The sequence below is a fragment of the Parasteatoda tepidariorum genome, chromosome 1 (assembly GCF_043381705.1).
Source record: "Parasteatoda tepidariorum isolate YZ-2023 chromosome 1, CAS_Ptep_4.0, whole genome shotgun sequence".
Lineage (NCBI taxonomy): Eukaryota > Metazoa > Arthropoda > Arachnida > Araneae > Theridiidae > Parasteatoda > Parasteatoda tepidariorum.
Window position 1 is genome coordinate 47,629,840 of NC_092204.1, and position 24,050 is coordinate 47,653,889.

General features: G+C 28.3%; 3 protein-coding genes across 4 annotated transcripts in view; 2 read left to right on the forward strand and 1 right to left on the reverse strand.

Moving 5' to 3' along the window:
* The first annotated feature begins 1,925 nt into the window (after positions 1-1,925).
* Positions 1,926-2,537, forward strand: LOC107454919 (NPC intracellular cholesterol transporter 2 homolog a). The gene has a single exon (XM_016072263.3). It carries the CDS (start codon positions 1,926-1,928, stop codon positions 2,367-2,369), a length of 444 nt encoding a protein of 147 aa, XP_015927749.2. The 3' UTR covers positions 2,370-2,537.
* Positions 2,538-2,558: 21 nt separating this feature from the next.
* Positions 2,559-24,050, forward strand: part of LOC107454917 (sialin-like) — a 62,586-nt gene continuing 41,094 nt past the window's right edge. For both annotated transcript variants that reach the window (XM_016072259.3, XM_071179805.1), the window contains exon 1: positions 2,559-2,657. The gene's annotated coding sequence lies outside the window, so the exon portion shown is untranslated. The remainder of the gene's footprint in view (positions 2,658-24,050) is intronic.
* On the reverse strand, positions 15,740-16,207 carry LOC107454918 (ecdysteroid-regulated 16 kDa protein-like). The gene has a single exon (XM_016072262.3). It carries the CDS (start codon positions 16,205-16,207, stop codon positions 15,740-15,742), a length of 468 nt encoding a protein of 155 aa, XP_015927748.2.

Genomic DNA, 24,050 nt, shown 5'->3' on the forward strand with positions numbered 1-24,050 from the left:
GGGGATGGCACCCCCGCTTCGGTAGCCCGACGACCTGCGTGCGAAATCGAGCACTTTACGTTAGCACAGTTTAACGAGGACCAATACCGCACACCCTCGGTCCCTACGCAGACTGATCCAAGTGGTCACCCACCGCACACTGACCGTAACCAGTGATGCTTGACTTCGGTGATCTGCTGGGAACAGTGTCTTAACGATCAGTCCACTGCGGGACCCTAAATCTTCAGACTTGTATACTAAGAATGCATTACAAATTTCCGAAAAAAAACACGTATACAAACACATTGGCAAGATATATCTAGAAATAAAACCTGTTACCTTCCTCTCTAACGTGTGTAATATCTTCTTAGATTTGAGAATTTACAAGTCATTCAACAAACAAGTCGGTAGATTCAGTTATTATGATGGTACTTTATTTGCGTCATACAAAAGGTGCACAATGGGCTATTGGCAGCTGTGCGGAAAACATTTCAGAGGATTATCCGAAGACTTGCCATCACAATTTTGATCATCAGCTGAGAGAATGGCTTCTCCCTCTTTGTTAGCCCGACGGCCAGCGAGCGAAGTCAAGAACTTTATGGTAGAACAGTTTAACGAGGACTGATACCGCTCCTTCTCAAACCTTCACTGACTGATCAAAGGAGTCACCCACCCACTTACTGACTGAAACCAGTGATGCTTTAAATCGGTGATCTTGACACAGAGGCTGGGAATCATGTCTAACGATAACTATGAGACAACATGGATACATAAGATCTCTTTTATTGCTTATAATTCATTTCGTTGATTGTCTTGTTATGTTTCGAAATGAGTCTATTAGTAATCAAGAACTTCTAGTTGAGAATGAGCATCTCAAGCATTCAATGTTTAAGTGGATGAAGTTAAAATACTCAGTAATAAAGTTCTCAAGTTTTCATATTTGAGAAAGAGAAAAAAGGAATCTTCTATCTGCTTTATATGGGCAAAATAATAATTTCTTAACTTGTTTTAAACTTTTCTAAATTTATATCGATGCTGACTATTGGAATTTATTATTTATTCATTTCCTTTTGTAGAGATTTTTTGTAAGTCATGTCCTTGGGATAAAAAAAACTTTTTCAAATCATAAGTGATCTCTATGTTTGAAATTTATTTACTAGATTTTATTTCTCGGAAAATGTATATTTATCATTTCAGGACATTACAAGTGAATAAACAATTTTTTTCTCGTTAAGTTTATTGTTGAAGATACAGGGTAGATAATAATAGATAATAATATGAGTTTATTTTTATTTACTAGAATGGAATCCGTTTCAAAAAGAAAAATGAATATTTTAAGTATTTATATTTTCTGTATAATCAAACGAATAATTTTTTGTTTGTTTAATCGATGATCACGAGGAAAACTAAACAATAGTATTTGAAAAAAAAACTTGTTTTTCTGGCTTGGAAAGAAAAAGAAGCCATACAAATCTCTCTTCGCCTGCAGTCTTTTTGTTGAGCAAAGCTAGTCACGTGCATAATTTTCATGGTGAGTAAAGTAAGATAAACAACTGTTACATTCATATCGACCCAGAATCAAAGCCATTCAAGTTCAAGAATTATCAGTTTTTATTTTTCTTTATCTATCAACAAGGTATTTCTTTGAAATAATTACTTATCCTTTAAGTATTTTCTACTTTATGAGCCTTATTGTTTGTTTTCCTATTGACTGGTTCTTATCAGGCTGAAACGTAAAAACACGTGAGCGGATATGAAGGGTATTTCAAAGTCCAGTCTTTAGATAAGCACGTTCCATTTGACAACATATGTCAATATCTCACCTATTTTATCCATCTGTTTTCTGGATATTGTTTATTTGCTTTTACTACTTATAAAGCCTCTGACGATTTAAAATTCACTCCTTTTTTTCTCTTGTTCGGTTTCAGAGCACTTTTCGGAACAAAATGCATCGTTTTGCTGGTTTGGGATTGCTGATGATGGTGGTTTGCTCATCCGCCACAAAGTTTACGGATTGTGGATCTGCCAAAGGAAAAGTTGCCAGTGTGGAGGTTTCAGGTTGTCCTGATTCTACACCAACTTGCACTCTGAAAAGAGGTACAACAGCAGCTATTACTATCAATTTCCAAGCCAATGAGGATACCAGTAAGGTTACCGCAGTGGTACATGGTGTCATCGCTGGAGTACCAATGCCATTCCCCGTTCCCCAACCTGATGGTTGCAAGAGTGGTTTAGCTTGCCCCATTAAGAGTGGACAGTCTTATAGCTACAAAAATGAAATCAATGTAAGGAGCTCTTATCCTCCCATTCCTGTTACTGTGAAGTACGAGTTGAAGGATCAAAACAATGCAGATCTTGCCTGCGTGTCTATACCAAGCCATATTCATTAACATTTTGGAAAATATAGTAGGAGTCTGAAATAGAAAAACTTTTTCCTCCTGGAATATGTTGATTCTTCACGAATTTAAAATGTGAACTATTTCAAATTTATTAAGTATTTGTACATAAAGCTGTAATTAGAAGTTGGAAAATACAGAATTTTGTCGGAAAACAGAAAACAGTTTATTTTTTTCTACTGTTCTGCAAAAATTTTTTGATTCATCGAATTCTTAATTTTTTCAGCTCAATTTTTTTTTAAAAAGGAGAATGCATGCTGTCCTAATTTCTGATTGAAAAAGGTAAGTAATAGTTATTAAATTTTAAATCCTAAAATTTTTTTATGCAGAAATCTTCTTGGAATTGTAGATATAATTATTTTTAATATCTAAAAATCCTTTATATTTTACGCTATACTCTTTGAAAACATATAAAAAGTGAATGGAATATTCTTCCTTCTTCAAATATTGTTTCATTTGTTGATTGAATGTGTGAAATATACAAGGGGATTTTTAAAAATGTAATATATTTTATTTCTGAAACGTGCAATAATTTTTCATGCTTCAATTAAGTTTTTAATAATTATTCAGAAACGCGCAAACTCATCCTAGATATGTAAATTTTTAATATATTAAAGATATTGATTTAAACAGCATTAAAAGTTTTACTAAATTTTGTAAATTTTCGATGTATCTATGAACACCACTTCTTAAATTAATATTATTTAGTATATTAGTTTCACGATAAATGTAGAGATAAATTTTTACCATATCTACTTCTTATCATATAATAAAAGAAATGTGAAATACAATTTCCATTAAAGATCTTATTCACAACAGAAAAAAGGGATTTTCATCAAATTTGACAATGCAAAACAGAATATTGTGTAAAAAAATAAGACATCAAATAGTACATATGTGTAACAAGCATTTTTACGAAATATATATTTAATAGAAAAATATTTCGTTAATAGCATTTGCCATTTCAGTAGAATATTTATAAAGATATTCCGTAAGAAAAATATAAAATGAGAGCTAATTTATTGCAGACATTAATCCCTTATATCACTAACTCCTAAATATTGAAATAATATAAATCTTAGTAAAACTTCAACGTTTGAATTAATGAAGTAAAAACTTAGTTTCGAAACAAGCAAATTTTTTTTCTTATATTCTAAGTACATTTTCCTGGAAAGTCTCTGTAAAATGTATATAATCCTAACATTTTGTAAGATTACCGATATAAATTTAATTCTTATTTACTTATCATAATTATATTTAAATTCCTTTAACTATTAATACATTTATTTATTTTATGTATAGTTATTTAAATGAGATTATCAATTAAAATAAGATATTTTCGCAAGTCTATGAATTCGAAAAGATGCTGGTCCAAGTGATATTAAAGTTAACTTAAAGAAAACAACAGTATGATTCCATGTTAGTAATACCTGTCATTGGAATGAAAGATATATAAAGAAAAAAATACTGTAAGTCAAATATTAAAGCTTAACGATTTCGAAAGTTCTATAAAAAGGTGCAGTTTTGCTGAAATTTTAACTAGTATAATAGTTTTTATCTCCGCATGTATGTTTGAGAAGATTAACTATTATATGGCATTAAGAATTTAGACTTTAATAAAAAAAATCTTTCAATATAAGAATACTTTCGTTACTTGAGAATAAATACAGTTGCGCTATTTTGACTTATTCTTTGATAATTTAATTAAATTACAGCATTGTAGTCAATAACTTTTTTTGTATGAATCTTGCTACGTAGAGGGTTTTCAAACTATTAATTTTGATGACTAGTTTGAGTTTTTAGTATACGAATTTAAAACTTATATTAAATTAACTATTTTGAGTAAAATTTTTTAAATTAATTTAATTTAAACTTTCATATTTTAGCAAAATATTGTTGAATTATAAAAATATGTAATCAGGGAGTAGCGAACTTTTATTTTTAGGAGGGATACTCCCATTTTGTTGAAGGAAATTCCTAATTTGACAGAATCATAAATAAACTCCAGCAATTAATTTTAATAAAAAAGGATCAGCAGTGGTTCTAAAAATGATGTGTTAATGACAGTAAAGATAAAGACATATTTGTCAAGTTTTCCAATTTCATCTCAGCGATTTTTTTAATTTTTATATTTAAAGTGGTAGCAAGATTTATACTACAATATTTTATTTTTATTTAATACATTTGGCTTGAATTGTTCGTGATCATCATTATACTTGATTAGTTTAAATACATTTAAAATACCAGATAATCATAAATGTGGCTAAGAAAATTTGCTTACAGTACTTCTTTAAATTTTTATTTCACTACCACTAGAAAAGAAACTTTATATTTTTAAAAGTCTTTTCTATAATAAAACGAATTTTCCTGACGGCTAAGGAAATAGATTAGTCATAAATAAAATGAAATGACTTTTATGTATAAAAATAGAGATAAATTTTAACAATTCCATGCATTTTTTGTTCAAAAACGAATAATAGGATATTTAATTTAGTAAATGGTGCCAAGCATTGAATATAAGTTTATTGAGAGCTTTTATACTACACTTATTTGCTTATTTCGAAAAAGTAAATGAAGAAGCTGTTATCTTTGTAGATTAAAGTGTTTACAGGGATGTAATTGATTTGCTTCAAGAAAAAATATTTTTTGTTTGTTTTCAATCTTTTAAAAGAATTGTAACTTTTTCCACGAATATATTACTGATATAAGAATTTCATACTTGATTAATCTAGTCAAAAATTTAAATAATTAAGGATCAATTTGATAAATAAATATAAAAATTCACAAGGTACACAAAATTCACAAGATGAAGTCATAATTTTCACTACAGCGCAGCACTAAAACAAGTAATTTTTTGACAGACAAATCTCGTTGAATACAGAATAGAAGTGGAATAATAAGGGAATCAAGGTTCTCCTTTAAAATGATTCCGTTTTTTTAATAAAAGGAGAATATTCGACAGTGTTGTATCTAAACGCGGTAAAAATTGCGCTTTTCTTTCCTTTCCAAATTGCGTAAAAAACATCAAACTTTTTAAAATTGACTTCAAAACTAATTCAGAATTTAAACAAAATCAGACGAGTTACGCATTTCTGAGCATACGAGTACGTGGCTGCAAAAAAAAATTAATAACTCCCAGCCAATAGGAGTTAAACTAAATTACGTGTCACAAAAAAAAAGGAAACGAAATCTTCAACTTTGACGTAAAATAACAGCATCAATAACATTTTTATAGCAGTATGTTCAGTTAGGTTTTTATAATAATTAAAGATAATTAAAGAATGAAGGAGACAAAAAAGTGGTAAACTAACCGAAGTGGTAAACTAACCTAGTTTAAAGCGCCTTCTGTTGGCAATGGTAAACTAACCGAAATTTTTTACTTTCCTGGAATAAACTGGCCTATTATGCAGATCATAACAAAAGACTTGTTTTGGACTTTTTTGGTAAATTTTTAAAAATTCTTAGGGCTCTTTTTGGTAAATCCGGTTTTCATAACTAAACGATCTGTAAACTTTTTAGAACTATTTTTTGTTATAGTTAACTATTTTTAATGAATAGAACACAATAATATAGAGGAAAACACATGCATATTATACGTATATAGACGCTTCCGTTTAGATAAGTGTGACTGGTGGGCAATGCTAATCATATTGCTACCATCGTTCATTACAAAATTACGAAGCCTTGTTTTAAGAAACTCCACTGGCAGTAACAGGAATTTTCTTAAAAACAAAAGTAAGCACTTCTTTTGCTCTGAAATATTAAATATTTCAAATTTTTAATTAAAACATAAATGTTTTAATTTTCCTTTCCTGTTTTTAATTTTATTTTCATAAATAGTGTACCATGCTTCAAGCTTAGTTTTATTTATTTAGAAAAAAATTCTTAGATACTGAGAGTTCGAGGCAGAAAGGACGGTAATTCTTAGGTTGAAATTTTTAATTAAAAAGTGTCAATATTTTTGTTGCAGGAAAAATATTTTCTCACCGTTCCTTTAAAAATAGAATAAAATCGACCATTTTACTTTAGCGCTACACAACGAGAAGTTACAGAAGTATAAGGATATTCGATAACTAATTTCCTATTCTTCCTTAACATTGCCTTAGTTTTATCTATCTTCATCACACAAGATACTTTTTTTCATTCTATTCTGGCAACAATAAAGAAAAAAGATTGTTGTCAGATCTCATAGCTGGTCGAACATTTCGTGCTTTGAGAAGGGAGGAAAAATGGCTTCCGGCCTTGTTGGGAAACAGAAGTTTGTTTCTTGTCAATCCGAGCATTATGCAAAGATAAAAGAAACTAAACAAATATCCTGATTTCTGAATGCTTTCAGTTTCCGTTTCCTAGCCTAAAGGCATTAGAAAAGGAAGAAAAAGGTTTCTATTTATTTTTTTTCTCTCTCAAAAACTACATTTCTAACGTATTCCCCACTACATATTTGCACTTTGAGGAATCAATATATAAATTTCTATTTCTCGCCAAAAATGACGCATATATCCTTTTAGCGAAATCTTAAATTTGAATGCGAGAGTGAAAGAAAATTTGTATGTATGTAGCAAATTCTGTAGCCGATAAAATGCAGACGTCACAGAGGAAAACTTGTTTCGTCATTGCTTTTTAAAATTCCATCTTACTATTTGGGAATCCGCATTTTGGTTTTATTCTGAACATAACGCCACATATAGATTTGTGTTCTAAAATCTGATGACAGAATTCGTTTCAAATAATAGCGGCCGTCTTTTGAGATCTTTAAAGAATGTTTCAGAAATCTTCACACGTGCTGATGCATAAGTATTGATGATTTGCTAAAATATATTTGAATAAAAACATGCACAGTGGCTAAAATGTAACATACAATTATATTAATATTGAGCTTGAGTAAAAGGCATAGTTGCGTAAGAAATATTTCTTATTGTAGGAATAAGACAATAGGGGTAAAAATGAAACTGTACATTATTCATGAATAATAATTTTTGTTATTCATGAGTGTTCTATTATACTAGCAACTGATAAAAGCACAGATTCGGTTTTTATAGATGCTTTATAAATAATAGAAAAACACAGACGTAAAATTTGAATATTTCGTAAAATAGGGTATTTGTTTTTCACTATTTCTGTCTTCATGTTGATTGCAAATGCTTTCCTTCTTTTAATTGGTGCCTTTTTGAAAAATCAATTTCAAAGAAAGGTAAACTACGTTGCTGAGTTTTGCAATTTATTTTTAAACAAACTCTAAAGGGATTAAGCTCAAGCAAACCTAAAAAAAAATATACTTTTCTTAGGGGTATCCTATTGTGAAGCAATATTTCCAAAAGTTTGTCCGATAATGTCTTTTCTTTATTGCCACGTTTATATCAACTTGCCTTCGTGTATGTCTGTTCGGGGGGAATTTTGTAATCGATTTTAAACTAACTTCCCGACTAGCTACAGACTTCAAATTTGGCACATAGTTCAGAATTGGATGACAATGCATGAAGAGAAAGAAGACATACAAAGTAAAATAAAATTAAAGAAAAATTAATATTTTCGCGATTGTCTTTTGTTGTTGATTCGATTATTTCAAATTAGTGTCACATGTCAGTTGAAAAGTTTTGTGCACTGTGAGTGAAAAAATTGAGATTTTGAAAGTGAATACAAAAAAAAAATAAAAAAATAAAAAGTAATATTTTTAAAAATCACGTTTTTCTAATGGAGAATAATAATTAAAAAACAAAAATTTGAAAAACGTGGTGTGCATGAAATACATAGTAGTACATATGCACATTTTCTTACTCATACACATGCACAGCCACATACACATGCATATACACAAACATACTCCACATACACATACAATTACAGATATTCATACACATATTCTCATGAGCACCCATACACACACTAATATAACATTACTGTTATGTATTTCATGCTCCCCACGTTTTTCGAATTTTTGATTTTTAACTATTATTCTCCACTACAAAAAATTGGTTTTTAAAAATATTACTTCCTATTTTGATTTTCATTAATAAATCTGTAGTAAAGCGTATTGAATATAAAAAAGTTAAAAAATAAAAAAATGTGGAAATCTGGTTTATTAAGGAGGGGGAGAAGTAATACTATTAAGAAAAACTTTGCTTTGTTTGCTTTTCTATAAGCCTTAGATTGACAATGTTTGACTCAAAAAGTAACGTAACAGTTTGACGTAACAGTTTTAAGCTATTTTGTAAATAAACCTTAAATAAAAATAGAAATTTAACTCTAGATTTTTACTCATTGAAAGATATTGAAAAATTGTGATGAGGTTTCAAATTGTTCAATTTTTTCAATTGTTTTAATTACTGGTGTAAAACTTTTAGCGCCATTCGCAGAAAAAAATTTAACTAAAAGTTGGAACTATAGGGAAAAATTATCTTTAGTTATCTGAATATGCTGCAAGATTTTTTTTAATTGTAACAGATTTTTTCTTAAAATCTTTTTTAATTATTAATATTTTCTAAATTTATCATTATAATTAGAACACGCTGAATAAAGACTATTGTTGATTTGTTTGTCTTTTTTCTTCGCTAAAGGCAAAATGAATGATTTTGGATCTTAATTATTCAACGCTCTTCAGACTTGTGATTCTAAAGATGGAAAAAAAAATGGCTTTGATCTTTGGACAGTTAAGAAAAGGTGGAAAGACAAACAGATCAGAACATTGAATTCTGATAGCAATTAAATTTAATTCCCAATTAAACTGGAGTAAAATTATAATTTTGTTTATTCATGCAAATTATAACCCAATTTTTCTATAAATACCATATAAATTATTTTATAAAACACAAAGTTAAATGATAAGAGTATGAATTTTTAATAGAACGGTTACTTGATAATATTTTTAACAAGTGGCAGCAATAATAGATATGTCATTTTTCTATCAGAATGAGATTTAGAAATGCAATTTATTGATTTTGATGCATGTCTGAAAAAGCAACGTACGAAACCGCTGTATTATTTTTGCAATAAATAGAAAATAGTAAGCATTTTATAATTCTTAATACATTCTTAAAATAGTTTTTCAAGTTTTTAAGCATGTACTTATTTTTTGAAATATTTCTGCTGCAAAGTTTTCGTATACGTAATATATAGGATTTTCAAATTATATGACATATGCAAAACCAATAGTTTTTCCAATAAATTTTTTGTTAAAGATAATCTCCTATCCTAGAAGTCAATGAAAAGAGTTATTAGAATTAATTTCATTTGAATAACTTATATTTTGCTGTGAATATTAACTACGTATAACATAAATAACAAAAGAATTAAAAATTCGGTTAAGTTAGCATCATTATTTCCCCTTTTGCGACATGCAGTTTTCTAATGTAACATTAATATACTGTAAAAAATTTTGGTGCATAGTTGCCATCATTTTTGGTGCTGAGATAAAAAAAAGTTTTTTACAGTGCAAGTAGTTACTTTTTTCTTTATTTTTTTCCTGTTGTAGTATTATTTATTTATTTAATTTTTTTCTTACCTGTTTACAGATAATACATATTTTCATGCTCATTACAATTAATGTAATGCTTTTATTGCAAAAACGTTTCGTTTAAAAAGCAAGTACATTTTTAGTACCATTTCCACTCTAATTCTTTCAAAAAATTGTTATTTTGTCAATTTTACGTAATTTTTGCTCGATAATAATAGCTTTGAACTTTAAAATATTCTGTACCAAAACGTAAGTTCTGAGCCAAAAATGGTGGTAACTATATACCAAAATCTTTTACTGTGTACTTACAAATCATTTTTTATAGAGCTGCTACAAATAATTAAGCAGGAGTAATACTTTTACATACATTTATTATTATTTGTCATGCTTCCTGCTGAGTTTACATTTTCAAGTTGATCAGAACACATTTTAGATATTTAACTTATGAAAAGAAAAGTTAACTGTACTAATATTATTCGGCATTAAAAATGATGCTATTACTGATGGCCAAATTGTGATAAACAAGATTTTATCACAGTAAGAGAATTTCAACGTATATTGACACCGAAAATGACAACTACTTTGTACCAAAAATAGTGTAGTGATACACCAAAAATAATTCTTGGTCCAGCCAAATACCAAGATCAGTTCTTGGTGAAGTGAAACGCCAGATTTTTCTTTTTGCTCGACTTTTTTGAGTAATGTAGTTGTCACCATTTTCCAGGGCTAAAGAGAATAGAAGGGCTGGTTCACTCCTTTGAAGTAGCTCTCGCCGCGCCAATCCTTTGATTTTCTCTAGTGACGTCACTTTGGCGCAAAGCTCGCACTTTTACTTCAAGAACGGAGAGTTCGGCCTTGCTAGCTCTAACTAATATGGGAGCATTTCTTTTTGCGAGATATTCTAAGACATTTGTTATTTTCTATAATGACTTTCCTCAGCTTTTGCAGTGAATTTACAAGAATTAAAAACTATAATCGAAATGCCAGTTTGCGCGATTGCAACTTGAAAAAATTTTGATAGAAAAACAAAAGGAAAAAATATAATTTTCCGCGTGTTCCCTAAAGTAAATGAACAACTATGTAAAGAATGGATTCCGAAATGACACAGTTAATATAAAACAGCAATACGTTTATTCTGTCGTAAAGAACTTTTATAAAAATTCATTATCTAAATAGAAACCGCCTCGTTACTTCATAAAGAAAGGCAGGTGAAAAGAATTAAAAAATAGATAAAGTCAAAGAAAATTAAAATGTAAGTAAAAAGTATAAATAAAATATATAGTATATAGTTGAAATTCTCCTAATTTCATAACATATTTTTTAATGTAGTTATTCTAAATATTTATGATTTTTTTTAAAAATTATATTCTCTTCAATTTAAATATCTATAAATTATATCATCGTAAATTTAAATGTCTATAAACAATTGTAAAATTTCTAATGTCATTATGAACCTAAATTATTATTTTGTTTCAGTAATTAGCGTTTAAGGTTGATGTTTCCTAATGATTAAGTATGAACAAATTGCTATTAACGACATATTTTAAAATCAGGGATTCTAAATTTAACTTAACTTATCTTTATAAAAGAATATGTAGATAAAAAAAGTGTCGATATATGCCTTCATTTTTCTTAATAGTTAAAGTTAAAACTGAACTTTTTAAAATAAAGTATTTATCGTGTCATTTTCACCAACTAGCAAAACATTTTTATAAGTTTAAAATGGTATTTTTTTAATATAATAACCAAGAAAGTTTTTTTGAACTATGTTTATGAACGGAAATAATGTGTTAATTACGTAAAGTTTGAAAGCTACTAACCAGAAAAAGTCTAACTTATTTTTACAAAGAGAAAGAGGCAAAGTTATCACAATATCTTTGCTTGCGATCTCCGAGATCTGTGGATACAGTGACGTCATGAGGAGGGAAATCGTAGCTTCAGCTCTAAGAGCGGAGTGAACTAGCCCTTCTTTTCTCTTTAGCCCTGCCATTTTCAGTGTTTATTAATGCTAAAATTTACTATAACAATAACATATGATATATATAAGAGTCAGTAAAATTAATTTGCGTATGCAATTTTAAATAAGAACAGTTACTTTAATTTGCCGATAATCACTAATTCTTAAAATGAAATTAGCTTATGATTCAGACATAAACATAACACAGTATTAAGACTGTGGCGTAACTACCACTATAAATATTGAATACCAATTCCCTAGTATATAAGACATGTTAATTTGAATCTATCTTGAGGTACCTTTTGATAGATGAAGGTTGACATAATCTAAGTTAAATCCCTTCATTGGTGACCTCCAAACGCGATTAGAACTTACCAATATTGATGGATGATCAACATTAAACAGTTGATTTGCTTAAAAATACAATGCACAAAGAAAAAAAAATCCGATGAAGTAAATAGAGTCTCTCGGTTAATAAAACAATATTGAAAAAATAATAATGAGCGAAATGCTATATAACAAAAGTGAAGAAAAAAATGAGCGAAATGGTATAAAAAAATGAGGAAAAAAATAATAATAATGCGAGAAATACTATAAGCAAAAATTGAAGAGGAAAAAAATAAATATAATGAGCAAAATTTATCTAAATATATTAACCGCATGAATCAACTAGTGGTAGTTGCTCATCGAATTCTATCACAGAAAAATTCTGGAAGGGGAGTAACGTGGTGTAACTACCACTACAAATATTAAGGACCAATTCACTAGTGTATAAGACATGTTAACTTGATTCTATCTTGAGGTATTTTTTAGTAAATGATGGTTGATATAGTCGATTTATAATTCCCCTCAAGACGACGGCAAATCAGACTTAACTGATCAGAAAATACAAGAAACTGAATATTATAGAATTATTTAATACAATCTATAGATATTTAAAAACTATAATTTAATTATCATTATTACACAACTCAAAGCATACATATATATTTTAACGGCGAACTTTTGTTTTAGAAGATGCATACCAAGTACTGTTAAATAAGTAATAACTGTAAAATTGTCACGCCGTCTTGTTTACAGCTGATTTCAGCAGTCTTCTTCTTCTTAAGCTGCAGATACCCTATTAAAAACACAGCAAATTTCATTTTGTATCGAATAGAGCTGAAATTTATCAAAAGGCATGAATGCTATATTTTAAATAAAAGAAAATATTCTTAACGGTGATTCCTGGTGAAAATTCACTTTTTACAAATCCTGTTCGAATAGCCATGAGTAGTATGTTATAATATCAACAACGACCTGCTTTGCGTTTAAAGCTAGGTAGTGTGCCAAATTTCGCAGCAATTGGATAAATGGCTTAGAAGATTATTCGGAGCAGAAACAATATCCATTATTATATATGAGTCATTCTCAGGGAAACAGTCGTTTTCAATTCGCAAAATTCAGAATATATAAAGTGAATAAAAAATTTTGAAAATTATTCTATTTATGAATGTATGTAATGTCATTATGAGAAAAACATATGTACTATAAATTATTCTCAATGCTTTAACAAAATAATTAATTTAAAAAGCGATTTATTTTTAAAAATTGCAACAATCTCACATTTCAAAGTAATGTCATTATGAGTATATTTGTAATCTGTTTTTATTGAATGCAGTAATTTTAATGGAGAATGGAATTTTCTGCCTTGATTTTCTCAAACATTTTTAGTATTGAATATGGAACGTTTTTAGTTTCTAATTATGTCTTTAAGAAAAATAATCCAAAAACAAAAAATGTATACTTTAAGCAATCTAAACTCTTGCTTTGAACAATTAACACTATGAAATATTTCCGTCATTTTAGTATTGTTTTTCATTCTGTGTACTTTATTACATACTTTATTAAAGCTTAAAAATACCATTTAAGCTTAGTTGATTTCTTAAATCAATCATACTCAAACATGCACTCATTCATACAAAAAAGCAAGCTATAAATATTTACTTTTTAAGAATCATTATTCTTTATCAGTGATGCCAACTGTTCCGGATTCGACAAAATATTTTTAAAAAATGGTAGAAAATTTCAAGCTAAAATTCGCAAATATTTGGTTAGTTTTACGAACTTTTAAAAGACTCAGCACGGCTTTGCTGCATTCGTATTTAAAATCAATATCTGTGTCTCAGCTCGGTTATGGGCTTTTACACACTCATCTGAACAAGGTTAGTGTTCCATACTTGCCAAAGAAAATAGAAATTGAGGGGGGATGGGAATCTTCCTATGTCCTGGGGACTTGCTACTCCCACGGCTTTCTGCAGCTTTCACAGGTTGATCCCTAGGAACTGCCCTGGTTAAATAAAATTAAATAAAATTTGGGAAAAAATACATACAAGGATAATATATAATTATGATAAGAGAGAAAAAAGACTATATAGATTATTTACATAAATTTTTTAGAGACTACATCACATCGTCCGACAGGAAAAACGCAGTCTGTATTTTGAATTGCTTTCAATTAATTCAAAGCTGAATAGATCTTTGTAGGCTTTACTGTAACAAAGTGGCTAATCACGTAAGTCTTTGAATTATTTAGAAGTAGTGGTGAATAAAAAATCTTAGAAATCGAATTTTCTAAGCTAAGTATCATTCATTATAAGACGTTTCAATGAAAGTATTTTGAATATGAAAAATATTTATCCGAACTAAAATACTTATCCCACTCGAAAATATTTATCTACTATCCGGAACAAGTTGGCATCTCTATTTAATTCTATTTTTAATAAACACACGCACACGCACACACAAAAGGAATTGATCAATTTAATTTATTTGGATGTATTCAAATTTATTTCACAGGCAAAAGTAGTTATTTAAAGATAATAAAATCCTGTAATGTCGTTCCATGTTGCTGGTAATGAATCACTGAATTTCTTGCGGAAATATTTTATGTGGCAGTTATTTAGAAACTTTAACATTTAATAGTGAAGGAATGATACCAACATCGGGAAAACTAAATAAGATCCACCAAAATATTGAAGATTTTTTTAAATATTTTATGTGGCAGTTATTTAGAATCTTTAATACGGTACAGGGAGGGAATGATGCAATATTGGGAAAACTAAATATGATCTTTTAAAATATTGAAGATTTTTTTAAAAGTGCTTCTGTAGCGAAAAAAAAATCCAAATAAGAAAGATAAAGAAGTATGACTAAGTTAAAAACAACTATACAGAAAAACAAACAAACAAAGAAAACATTTATTTGCGCACTGCGCGAATGTTTTAAATTCTATGCATTTATATACCTATTGAGTATATAAATTATTAGCTAAGCATTTCTGTAAAGAGATATTAAAGTTTATTACAAAAATTTATTTGTAAAACATGTTGTGAAAAAAAAATGGGACAGTCCTTAATACGGAATAGTGAGGGAATGATGCAACATTGGGACAAACTATATAAGATTATTAAATGTATATAATTATATTTAATAATAAAAATATTGAAGATTTTTTTAAAGTGCTTCTGCAACGAAAACAAATTTAAATAAAAAAGTTAAAGAAGCATGTCTAAGTAAAAAAGAACTATACAGGAAGAAAAGCATTTATTTGTGCACTGCGTGAACGTTTTAAATTCTATACATTTATATAACTATTGAGTACATAAATTTTTACCTATTAAGTATTTTCGTAAAAAGATGTTTACGAAAAAAATTATTATAAACAAATTATTTGTAAAACATACATTGAAAAAAAAATGGACCAGTCTTCATTTTATGTCAAGTGAAGATAATAGGCAAATATAAAAATGGGGAAAGATATTATAGCAGAACATAATGAAACATTAATTTTATTCATTGTTGCTACCATACACCTGAAAACATGGAAATATTCCCTTAAAATAATAACATTTTAAATAGTTGATATATATGTATGGTATGTTTCATGAAACCATGAAATTTTCTCATAAAACAAATTCAATTTTGCTTTTCATTTTTGATCGTTGAAGGTATCTCTACGCACAATATTACTGTACCATTTCCGTCCTTTAATTGATATTTAACACCTACGTCTATTGTAGGGTACCACTTTTTAATGAATATTGAACTATTATAATACTGTGATTTATTGGCAATCAGTGGACATATAAGACCACTCTCATGGCATCCATCTTTGTTTGGATTTTTAAAGGGGGCAGGTATTCCATTTAGCACACCATGCAGCTCAGTAACGACTTTTTCAATGTCAGATGTTGGTGTAAATGATATTCCAATGATAACGTCACTTCCTTGATACAGCGGACATCGTTTCTCACCATCACAGTTGCTGACTTTGACATCCAATACCTCAGCAATACCTGGTTGGCAATTTTTATATTCTATGCTATTTAACAATGATACAAATGTAAAAATAACAAAGGTTAGTAATAAGTGTTTAAATTCCATTGTAGTTCACCAATCTTTGACCAAGAGATTAATTATCCTGTGTTCAGCAAATATATAATATCACTGCACCTATTTCATCACGTGTTTTGATAGATTACTTTATGAAAAGTTCAAACTATTTCCGAGCAAGGTATTATGTCAAATGCGTTTTCTGCCTATCTAAGTGAGCACTTATGCGTTATGCAACGAAAGTGGAAAGTGATAAAACAAAGGATAAAAATGTGTTGAAATAGGGAAGGTAAAAAAGGCTTCAGGCGGTCAGTTTAAATATTTGTATAGTTGATTAAACAATGTGCAGCTTAAGATCGTGAATGATGGTTATATGAATTCAGTTCAATGAGAATTCGAATAAAAAAATTGTTCATCTTTAAGAACTGAACTGTTCCATTTTGCTAATAAAACATGTTAAAAAAAGTTATTTATAATGATAAGACACTACCTTGGAATGGAGGAAAAAATATAAGCGTTGGATTAAATTAATAAAGTTTTCTAATCGTACAATTCGTTGGCGTTAAAAAAATATTCATTAAAAATAAATTAATTCTAGTATTAAATAATTATTTAAAGAAGCTTTTATTTAAAAACACTTGGATAGTTTTTTTTTAATTCGAAATGCACCTTTCTTTCAAAAAATTCCTGTGTGCATGTGTTAAATTTTATAGATTTATCATTTTAAGTTAAAATAAGTAAGAAAAAAAACATAATTACTTAAAACATAAGATAAAATAGAAACTAAAACCAGTTTTTTTAATTTTTGTTTGTATAAATGTGCGTTACACAGAGAGGCACACCTACAGTGCAAGGAGAAAATATTTAAATAAAATGACCGTAATGTACAAAAATTACATTTCTAATGACAAAGCAAACAAAAAAAGTAGATAATTCTGTACTAAAACAAAAATATAAGGTATTTAAAACATTCATTTGGTAACTTTCTACCGGAAATTCTGGTTTTCAAAATTACATTTTTATTACCATACATTTAGTAAAATATACGAAACTGAAAAGCCAATTTTACAGAATATATGGCTTTAATGCCATGCTCTAAGGTATCATGATTAAATTATCAAAATATCACATATTATAAAACCATATTTTATTGTTTATTTAATCAAAATTGTTACAAATGCACCTCAGTAAAACATACTGAGCTTCGGTGTTCACATAGAGCCAGAAGCACCGCAAACTTTATTATATTCCGGTAATTTTAATCATGTTTTTTTTCTCAGTGTATACTTGATTTCTTTTAATGCGTTATTCTACCAATTCTTTTTTTAAAACTGGAACTATTAAATTATTTTTAGTTTTTCCAGTCCTTTTGTGTTTAAATTACTTTATTGTTATTAGCTGCGAAATTCTCATAATGCTGGTTACAAATATCATAAATAACCGCAACTCTTTTTCAATTTTTAGCAAAACTTTTCAATTTTAGCCATTTTAAATTGCATGTAATCCTAAATAATTTATATTATTCTACTCTTTGCAGTTCATCAGCTATTTTATTTTCGTCATGAACATTTAGATTAAGCACAATTTTTCACTGATTTATCTATATTTTCAGAAACTTAAAAGCTGTAGAATAAATTCTGGGGCAGTGAGTCTGCTCCAAAAAAGAAATTTGTTCTCCAAAGAGCACCCCCCCCCCATTGTGAACAAATGGAAATGGAATGGCTAATCTATTGGTGAAAAAACTTGGATGATTTTCATCTGTTGCCAAACTAAATTCCCTTACTCTTCAATAAAAAGTATAATTAAAAATGATTCTACTAAGAACTATCAGTCTAAATTAACTGAACAATTTTGGGAAAAAACATAGATAAAAATTCACTCTAAGATTTCATAGTACTCCAGGGAAAAACTGTTGCTGCCTCTTTAGCTTTAAACTAGTCATGAGTGTCTTGCATATTGTTTACATACACCGAAGAGCCATTACATTATGACCTCCCTCCATCAATAACAATGGGCTCGCCCAGGTTTTCATGGTTTCTCTCCCAGGAACAATATTTTCATGGGGCACATTAGGACCCATAATCTTCATAGAACAAATCCCTGACGTCTGTAAGCTACTTGAACATAGTTGCAAACCAGGTTCCCCCATTCATGGCAACAGTTTTCCCTGCGGGGGATGGTGTTTACCAACAGGATAATGCACCATATCATGAGGGTCGAATCGTCGAGGAACATTCCAGTGACTTTCAAGTCATCCCCTTTCTTGGCCCCCAAATTCACCTGACCTTAATCTAATAGAGCATTTGTGGTCCTACTAGGAAAACCAAATTCGTGCTGCCACGCTACTTCCTTGCAATGTGAGGGAATTTCAGGACCAGTTGGTAAGCGCTTGGTACCAGATACCTCAGACTACCTATCAGCAGCTAGTGGAACCAATGCCACGGCGGGTGCTAGCATTTGAGGGCTAAAGGTGGTCCTACATGTTATCAGCAGTGTGGTCATAATGTAATGGCTCTTCGGTGTATATCCTTAACTGCATCATGTGCAAAGTTAGTGAGATATGATATAGAGTTGTGGTTTTCCACCAATGCTATTTGAACTTTGCAGTGTATGCTCAAAAATTCTCCTTCAACTCGCAGTATCACTAAAGGGTAGAAAATGACGTTAGCGTTGCGGTTAGCCTGAAACAAATGATACGCAAAATTTCTCCAATGATTTATTAATTGTCACTGAAACTGATTGACTTTTGTTACTTTTGTGTGTATATTATTGTTTCTTATGTGTGTTAAAATGTAATTCTTTTCACTCAAGGAAGCAATTTATATAAAGTGCCACTGTTAGAAATAATAATGAACACTTTTGAAATTAAAGACAAAAAATGGTGTAGATCTTGCTGTTAAAAACAATATTTCATATTCTCAGGATTTTTAGTTACTGAGAAAAACTAAAATTATTTTAAAATTTTATCTAATCCATCATCGAATTTATGATCAATTCTTTAAAAAATAAATAAAAAAATTAATTTTAATTTTCAAAAATATCTTTAAAAATAAGTTATAAAGAATCTCGTTAATTCTAATTCGATTAAAAGTTTTAAGAAATATCAAATCAAAAATTATTTTGTGATTTTATTTAACTAATAGTCAAATGTATGTTTAATCACAAAAAAATAAAACTTCTTCAAAAACAAACTTTCTTAAAAGAAAAATTTAATTAAAAAAAAAATTGTTTCTGTAATTGCTTTTTCAAAAGATATAAATTACATATTCGATTTTGATTTTCTGTAAAAATAAATGAAATTTTCAGGTTTAAAAAAAATTTTTATATTTATTTCCAATGTAAATTATATAAAATCTTAATGATTCTTTTGAGATCTTATGTAATCTATAATTGAATATATGGTTAAAAAAGAAAGTAACTTTATTGAAGATCATGTATTTAAGATAAACTTTATATTTTAAAGTAAATTTATTTTATTAATTTTAAGAAATCAATCGCTAACTGTTGCTGGTGTAAAAAAAAAGTATTTTAAGCATGCAAAAGCTTCACGAAACCTTTTAGTGATTTCAATTTTAAAAACCATTTATATAATACTGTGAATCACACAAGTAATTATTCCAAAAGTTCAGATATGAAAAAGAAATAATAATTACCCAAAATATTACGTAAAAGGAACCCCAACTCATCTATTTCTTTTCTTTCCATGCGGGTTCTAAATTTGAATTTCAAAGTAAGATCATATTTATTACAATTCTCCTTCTACCCTACTCGGGTAAGGAAATGTAATCTAAGTGCTGTCAGGGTAAGAATAGGATGTGCCCTGTAGCTAAAATTAGGGTGCAAGAAGACATCGAAATTAATGATGCAAAGGACCAAGACAAGGGAGATGAGAATGAAAAGAAAGAAGAAAGTCTCTATTAAGGAAAGTAGGCATCATTAAGCGTAGACTGTAGTGTCTATGTGAAAAATGATTAATGTTTTTGGCCTGCCATATGAAAGCAGGGTTGGTTGGATTTACATTGAGAAAATCATTATTAAGATTTCTTTCTGTTTTACTGATGGTGATATCTGATTTGCGGAATTTGTGATACGCTTTTATTTGTTTGATGAAATGGAGTAAGGGTAAGGTTAGGTTTAAATTCGTAAAAAAATTATTTAAGATGAAAAAAAGTGTTTTAAAGTTATGCACTGAAAAAATGTCGTTTGATTATTTTCCAAAACTATAAATATTTTTTTTATGTTAACTTGACGATAAATTGAATTTTAATTCATTAAAAAATCGATTGAAAAAGAAAAAAAAAATGGCGGTAAATTACGCATTGAAAACTATTTGTTCCTAAACCTTTCTTTGCACTTCTTACCAGAATTTAACAAACTTTTTACTATAAAGTCTTAGATAGAGGCGCGTATGTAAGGATCGGTTTAAATCCATAAAAAATTTATTGTAACAGAAAAAAAAATGGTTTTAAGTCATGCACTGAAAAAGTGTAGTTTGACTTTTCTTAAGAACTTTAAGCAATTTTTATAAGTTTACTTCACGAAAGATTGAGTTTTAGTTCATAAGAAAGCTATTAAAAAAGAAAAATGATGACTGTAAATTACGCATTGAAAACATTTATGTTAACAAATCTTTCTTTACACTTTCTAAACGAATTTAGTTTTTACTTTAGATAAGAAGTTTTCGATGTCAGCGTGAATGTAAGGTTAGGTTGAAATTTGTAAATAATTCTATTGAAAACTAAATATTTGTAAGTTATCCATTGATAAAATGTCGATTGCTTCTTATTTTTTTAAAATAATTTTCGTATGTCAGCTTGATGCTTAGGCAAGTTATAATTTTGTAAAAATTCCATTAAAAAAGAAAACTTTAAATTGTATGTCAGTAAGAAATTGCTTTAACTTACCTCAAATTTTTAAAATAATTTTTTGGTTATTTTTAATACTTGAAATTTTATTCCATCAATAAGCAAAAGTGAATGTTATTTATATTAATATTATTTAGGTAATCCAGCAGTGAATATTATTTATGTTTTAAAATTTAGATCTTAATTGATCTTTGAACAATCAAAAAAAACTTTCATTAAAAATTTATAATGTTGTAAAAAATAAACAAAGCCCTAACTTTTCTTCACGTTTAAATCAATCTTTTAAAGCTAATGAATCAATTTCTAAAATTTTTAAAATTAATCAATCAAATCAGTTTTTTAAATTTAAGCTTTTTTTAAGAAAATTCAACGGAATTTTTATTCTAATGAAAAAGTTTTAAATGTAAGGTTAGGTTTAAATTCGTTAAAAATTTTATTGACAACGAAAAAAAAAAATAGATGTCGGTTATCCGTTGAAAAAAATTTTGTATATTCCTTATACTTTTAACACAATTTTCCTATGTCAGCTTGACGCTTAGGGTAAGTATAATTTCGTAAAAATTACATGAAAAAGGTACGTAAAATTACGTAAAAATTACATATAAGAAATTGTTTAAACTTATCTCAAACTCCTAAAATCGTGTTTTCGGCAATTTTTAATTCTTAGAATTTTATTCTATCAGTAAGAGGACTGTAAATGGTATTTATGTTTTGAAAAATAGATCTTAGTTTTTGAGCTGTTAAAAAGTTTTTAATTAAAAATTATAATCTTGTGCAAAAATAAATAAATCCCAAACCTTTCTTTGCACTTCTTAGCAGTATTTAACAGAACTTTTATGTTAAACAAAAAAAATGTAGACGTCAGCGTTAATGTATGATTAGGTTTAAATTCGTAAAAAAATTATTGACCGAGACAAAAAAAAGTTATCCATTGATAAAGTTACTGTTTGTTCCTCACACTCTTAAAATTATTTTCATATGTCAGCTCGTTGCGTAGGCTAGGTATAATTTCCTAAAAATTACAAAATTACATGAAAAAAAAGGAAAAATTTGAATTGTATGTCTAAACTTGTCTTAAACTTTTAAAATAATGTTTTGGTTACATTTAATTCTTAGAATTTTATTCGATCAGTAAGAGCCCAGGGAAATGGTTATGTTTTAAAATTTACATTAAACTATCAAAAAACTTTCGTTTAAAAATTATAATCTTGTTAAAAATGAAACAAAACAACTTCTTTTAAAATACAATCAATTTTAAATCCAAGTTTTGTGGAAGATATGGGAAAATTCTTTTATTTAATAAATATTTCTAACAAATCTAGATTGAAAAAAGAATCTCAAAGCAAGCCCCTCATATGAATGTTATGAGATGATTTGGTTTATTTGTTCCCATTTACAATTCCGCATTGTAAAATATTCCTGATCGAATTACGGTATAAAATTGCACTTTGGCTGAACCATATAAACCATTTTACAGTAAAATCCATTTTTACCTTAAAATATTATACAGTAATTTTTACAGTAATACTTATTTGATTAGATTGATTCGGTGGTTTTACGGTAGTTATTACTATAAAATTACGGTACATCGGTTTATTTTCGTAACATGTTTCTTTAAAAAATTGGATTTTACGGTAAAAATACTTCCATCAAGAGTACACTTCTTATCGTAATTGAATTCGAAAATTTTTACAGTGTACTTTTTTAACGTAACCTAATATATGATAAGTATAACGTAACCTAAGATAAACAATATATATGTCAAAGAAAAATTTGCTATATTTTTATTCACAATTCTTTGCCTGAATACAGAAACTAGCAAAAAGGTTATTAAAATAAACTTGATATGAATGAAATTTTTGTAATACAATATAACATCTATTCATTGTTCTAATGAAAAAAATATGCTTCAATAAGTTTTCTAAATCAACCAACAGATATTTCTTTGTAATTGTTTAAAGTTTTAAAGTAATTTTTGAAACAGTTGTTTTATTGCATCATATTCCAATGCATTGCAGTTTTAAGTAAATACAATGTGTCACTTACGAAAATTCATAGTTTTGTAAAATACATAAATTAGCAAATGCACCTAATAAATATGCTAAAACACAGGTCATAGGAATTTTTCAACAATTTGTCATCTATGTAAGCCAGTGTTTCTTAAAGTGTGGTACGCGTACCCCCAGGGGTACGGGAACAGTTTAGCGGGGTACGTGTTATGATGCAAAATATCTTGCAACAAACGAAAATTTCAAAAAATTTTATTTCAAAACAAAGCTAGCCATGAAAATTTACGATTACGTATTTTTCCATTGGCTTTTTTTTGCAGAGTTAACAGTTAATAATTAGTGGTGTCAACAGCCAGTTGTGACTTTTAACTTTTGTGCAATTTTTTTAATAGTAAAAAATACATTCATTTTTTTATCAGAGGTACACAGCGTTACGAAAAATTTAGAAAGGGTACACAAAAGTCATAAGTTTGGGAAACACTGATGTAAGCAAATAATTTGCATAGATCATTTTTTTAAATTAATTAAAAATTAAATAATTCATTAGTTTTATAAATTTAAAAAGGAAATAATTGTAAGGCTTACTCATCTTTAGAATATCGAAATTTTATATGCTGAAGCAAAAAAACTGACGTCAAAAAAATAATGTAAACACGGAAACAAATTTAACTTTTTATCTTACTTTATTTCTTAAATAACAAAGGTTTAAAATTTCGAATGAACAGATTCGGAAAAAAAATATTGAAACAATATTACTTAGTTCAAATTAAAGTTCGGATGTAAAACTGAAATTAAGCTGGAATCTTAAAAAAAAATGTGATTCACTTAATTGCACGTAACAAAAATCAAATATCCGAATTACCCTCTAAAAATAAATGAGTGCACATTCAATGATGTCACGCCATGTAGTTTCCTTGCCTTCCAATCGCGAAGTTAAGCATATCCTAATTTTCTATTCAAATACTCCAATAAGAAACTCTTCGAATAAATGTATTAAGCAAATATACTTGTTTCATGAAA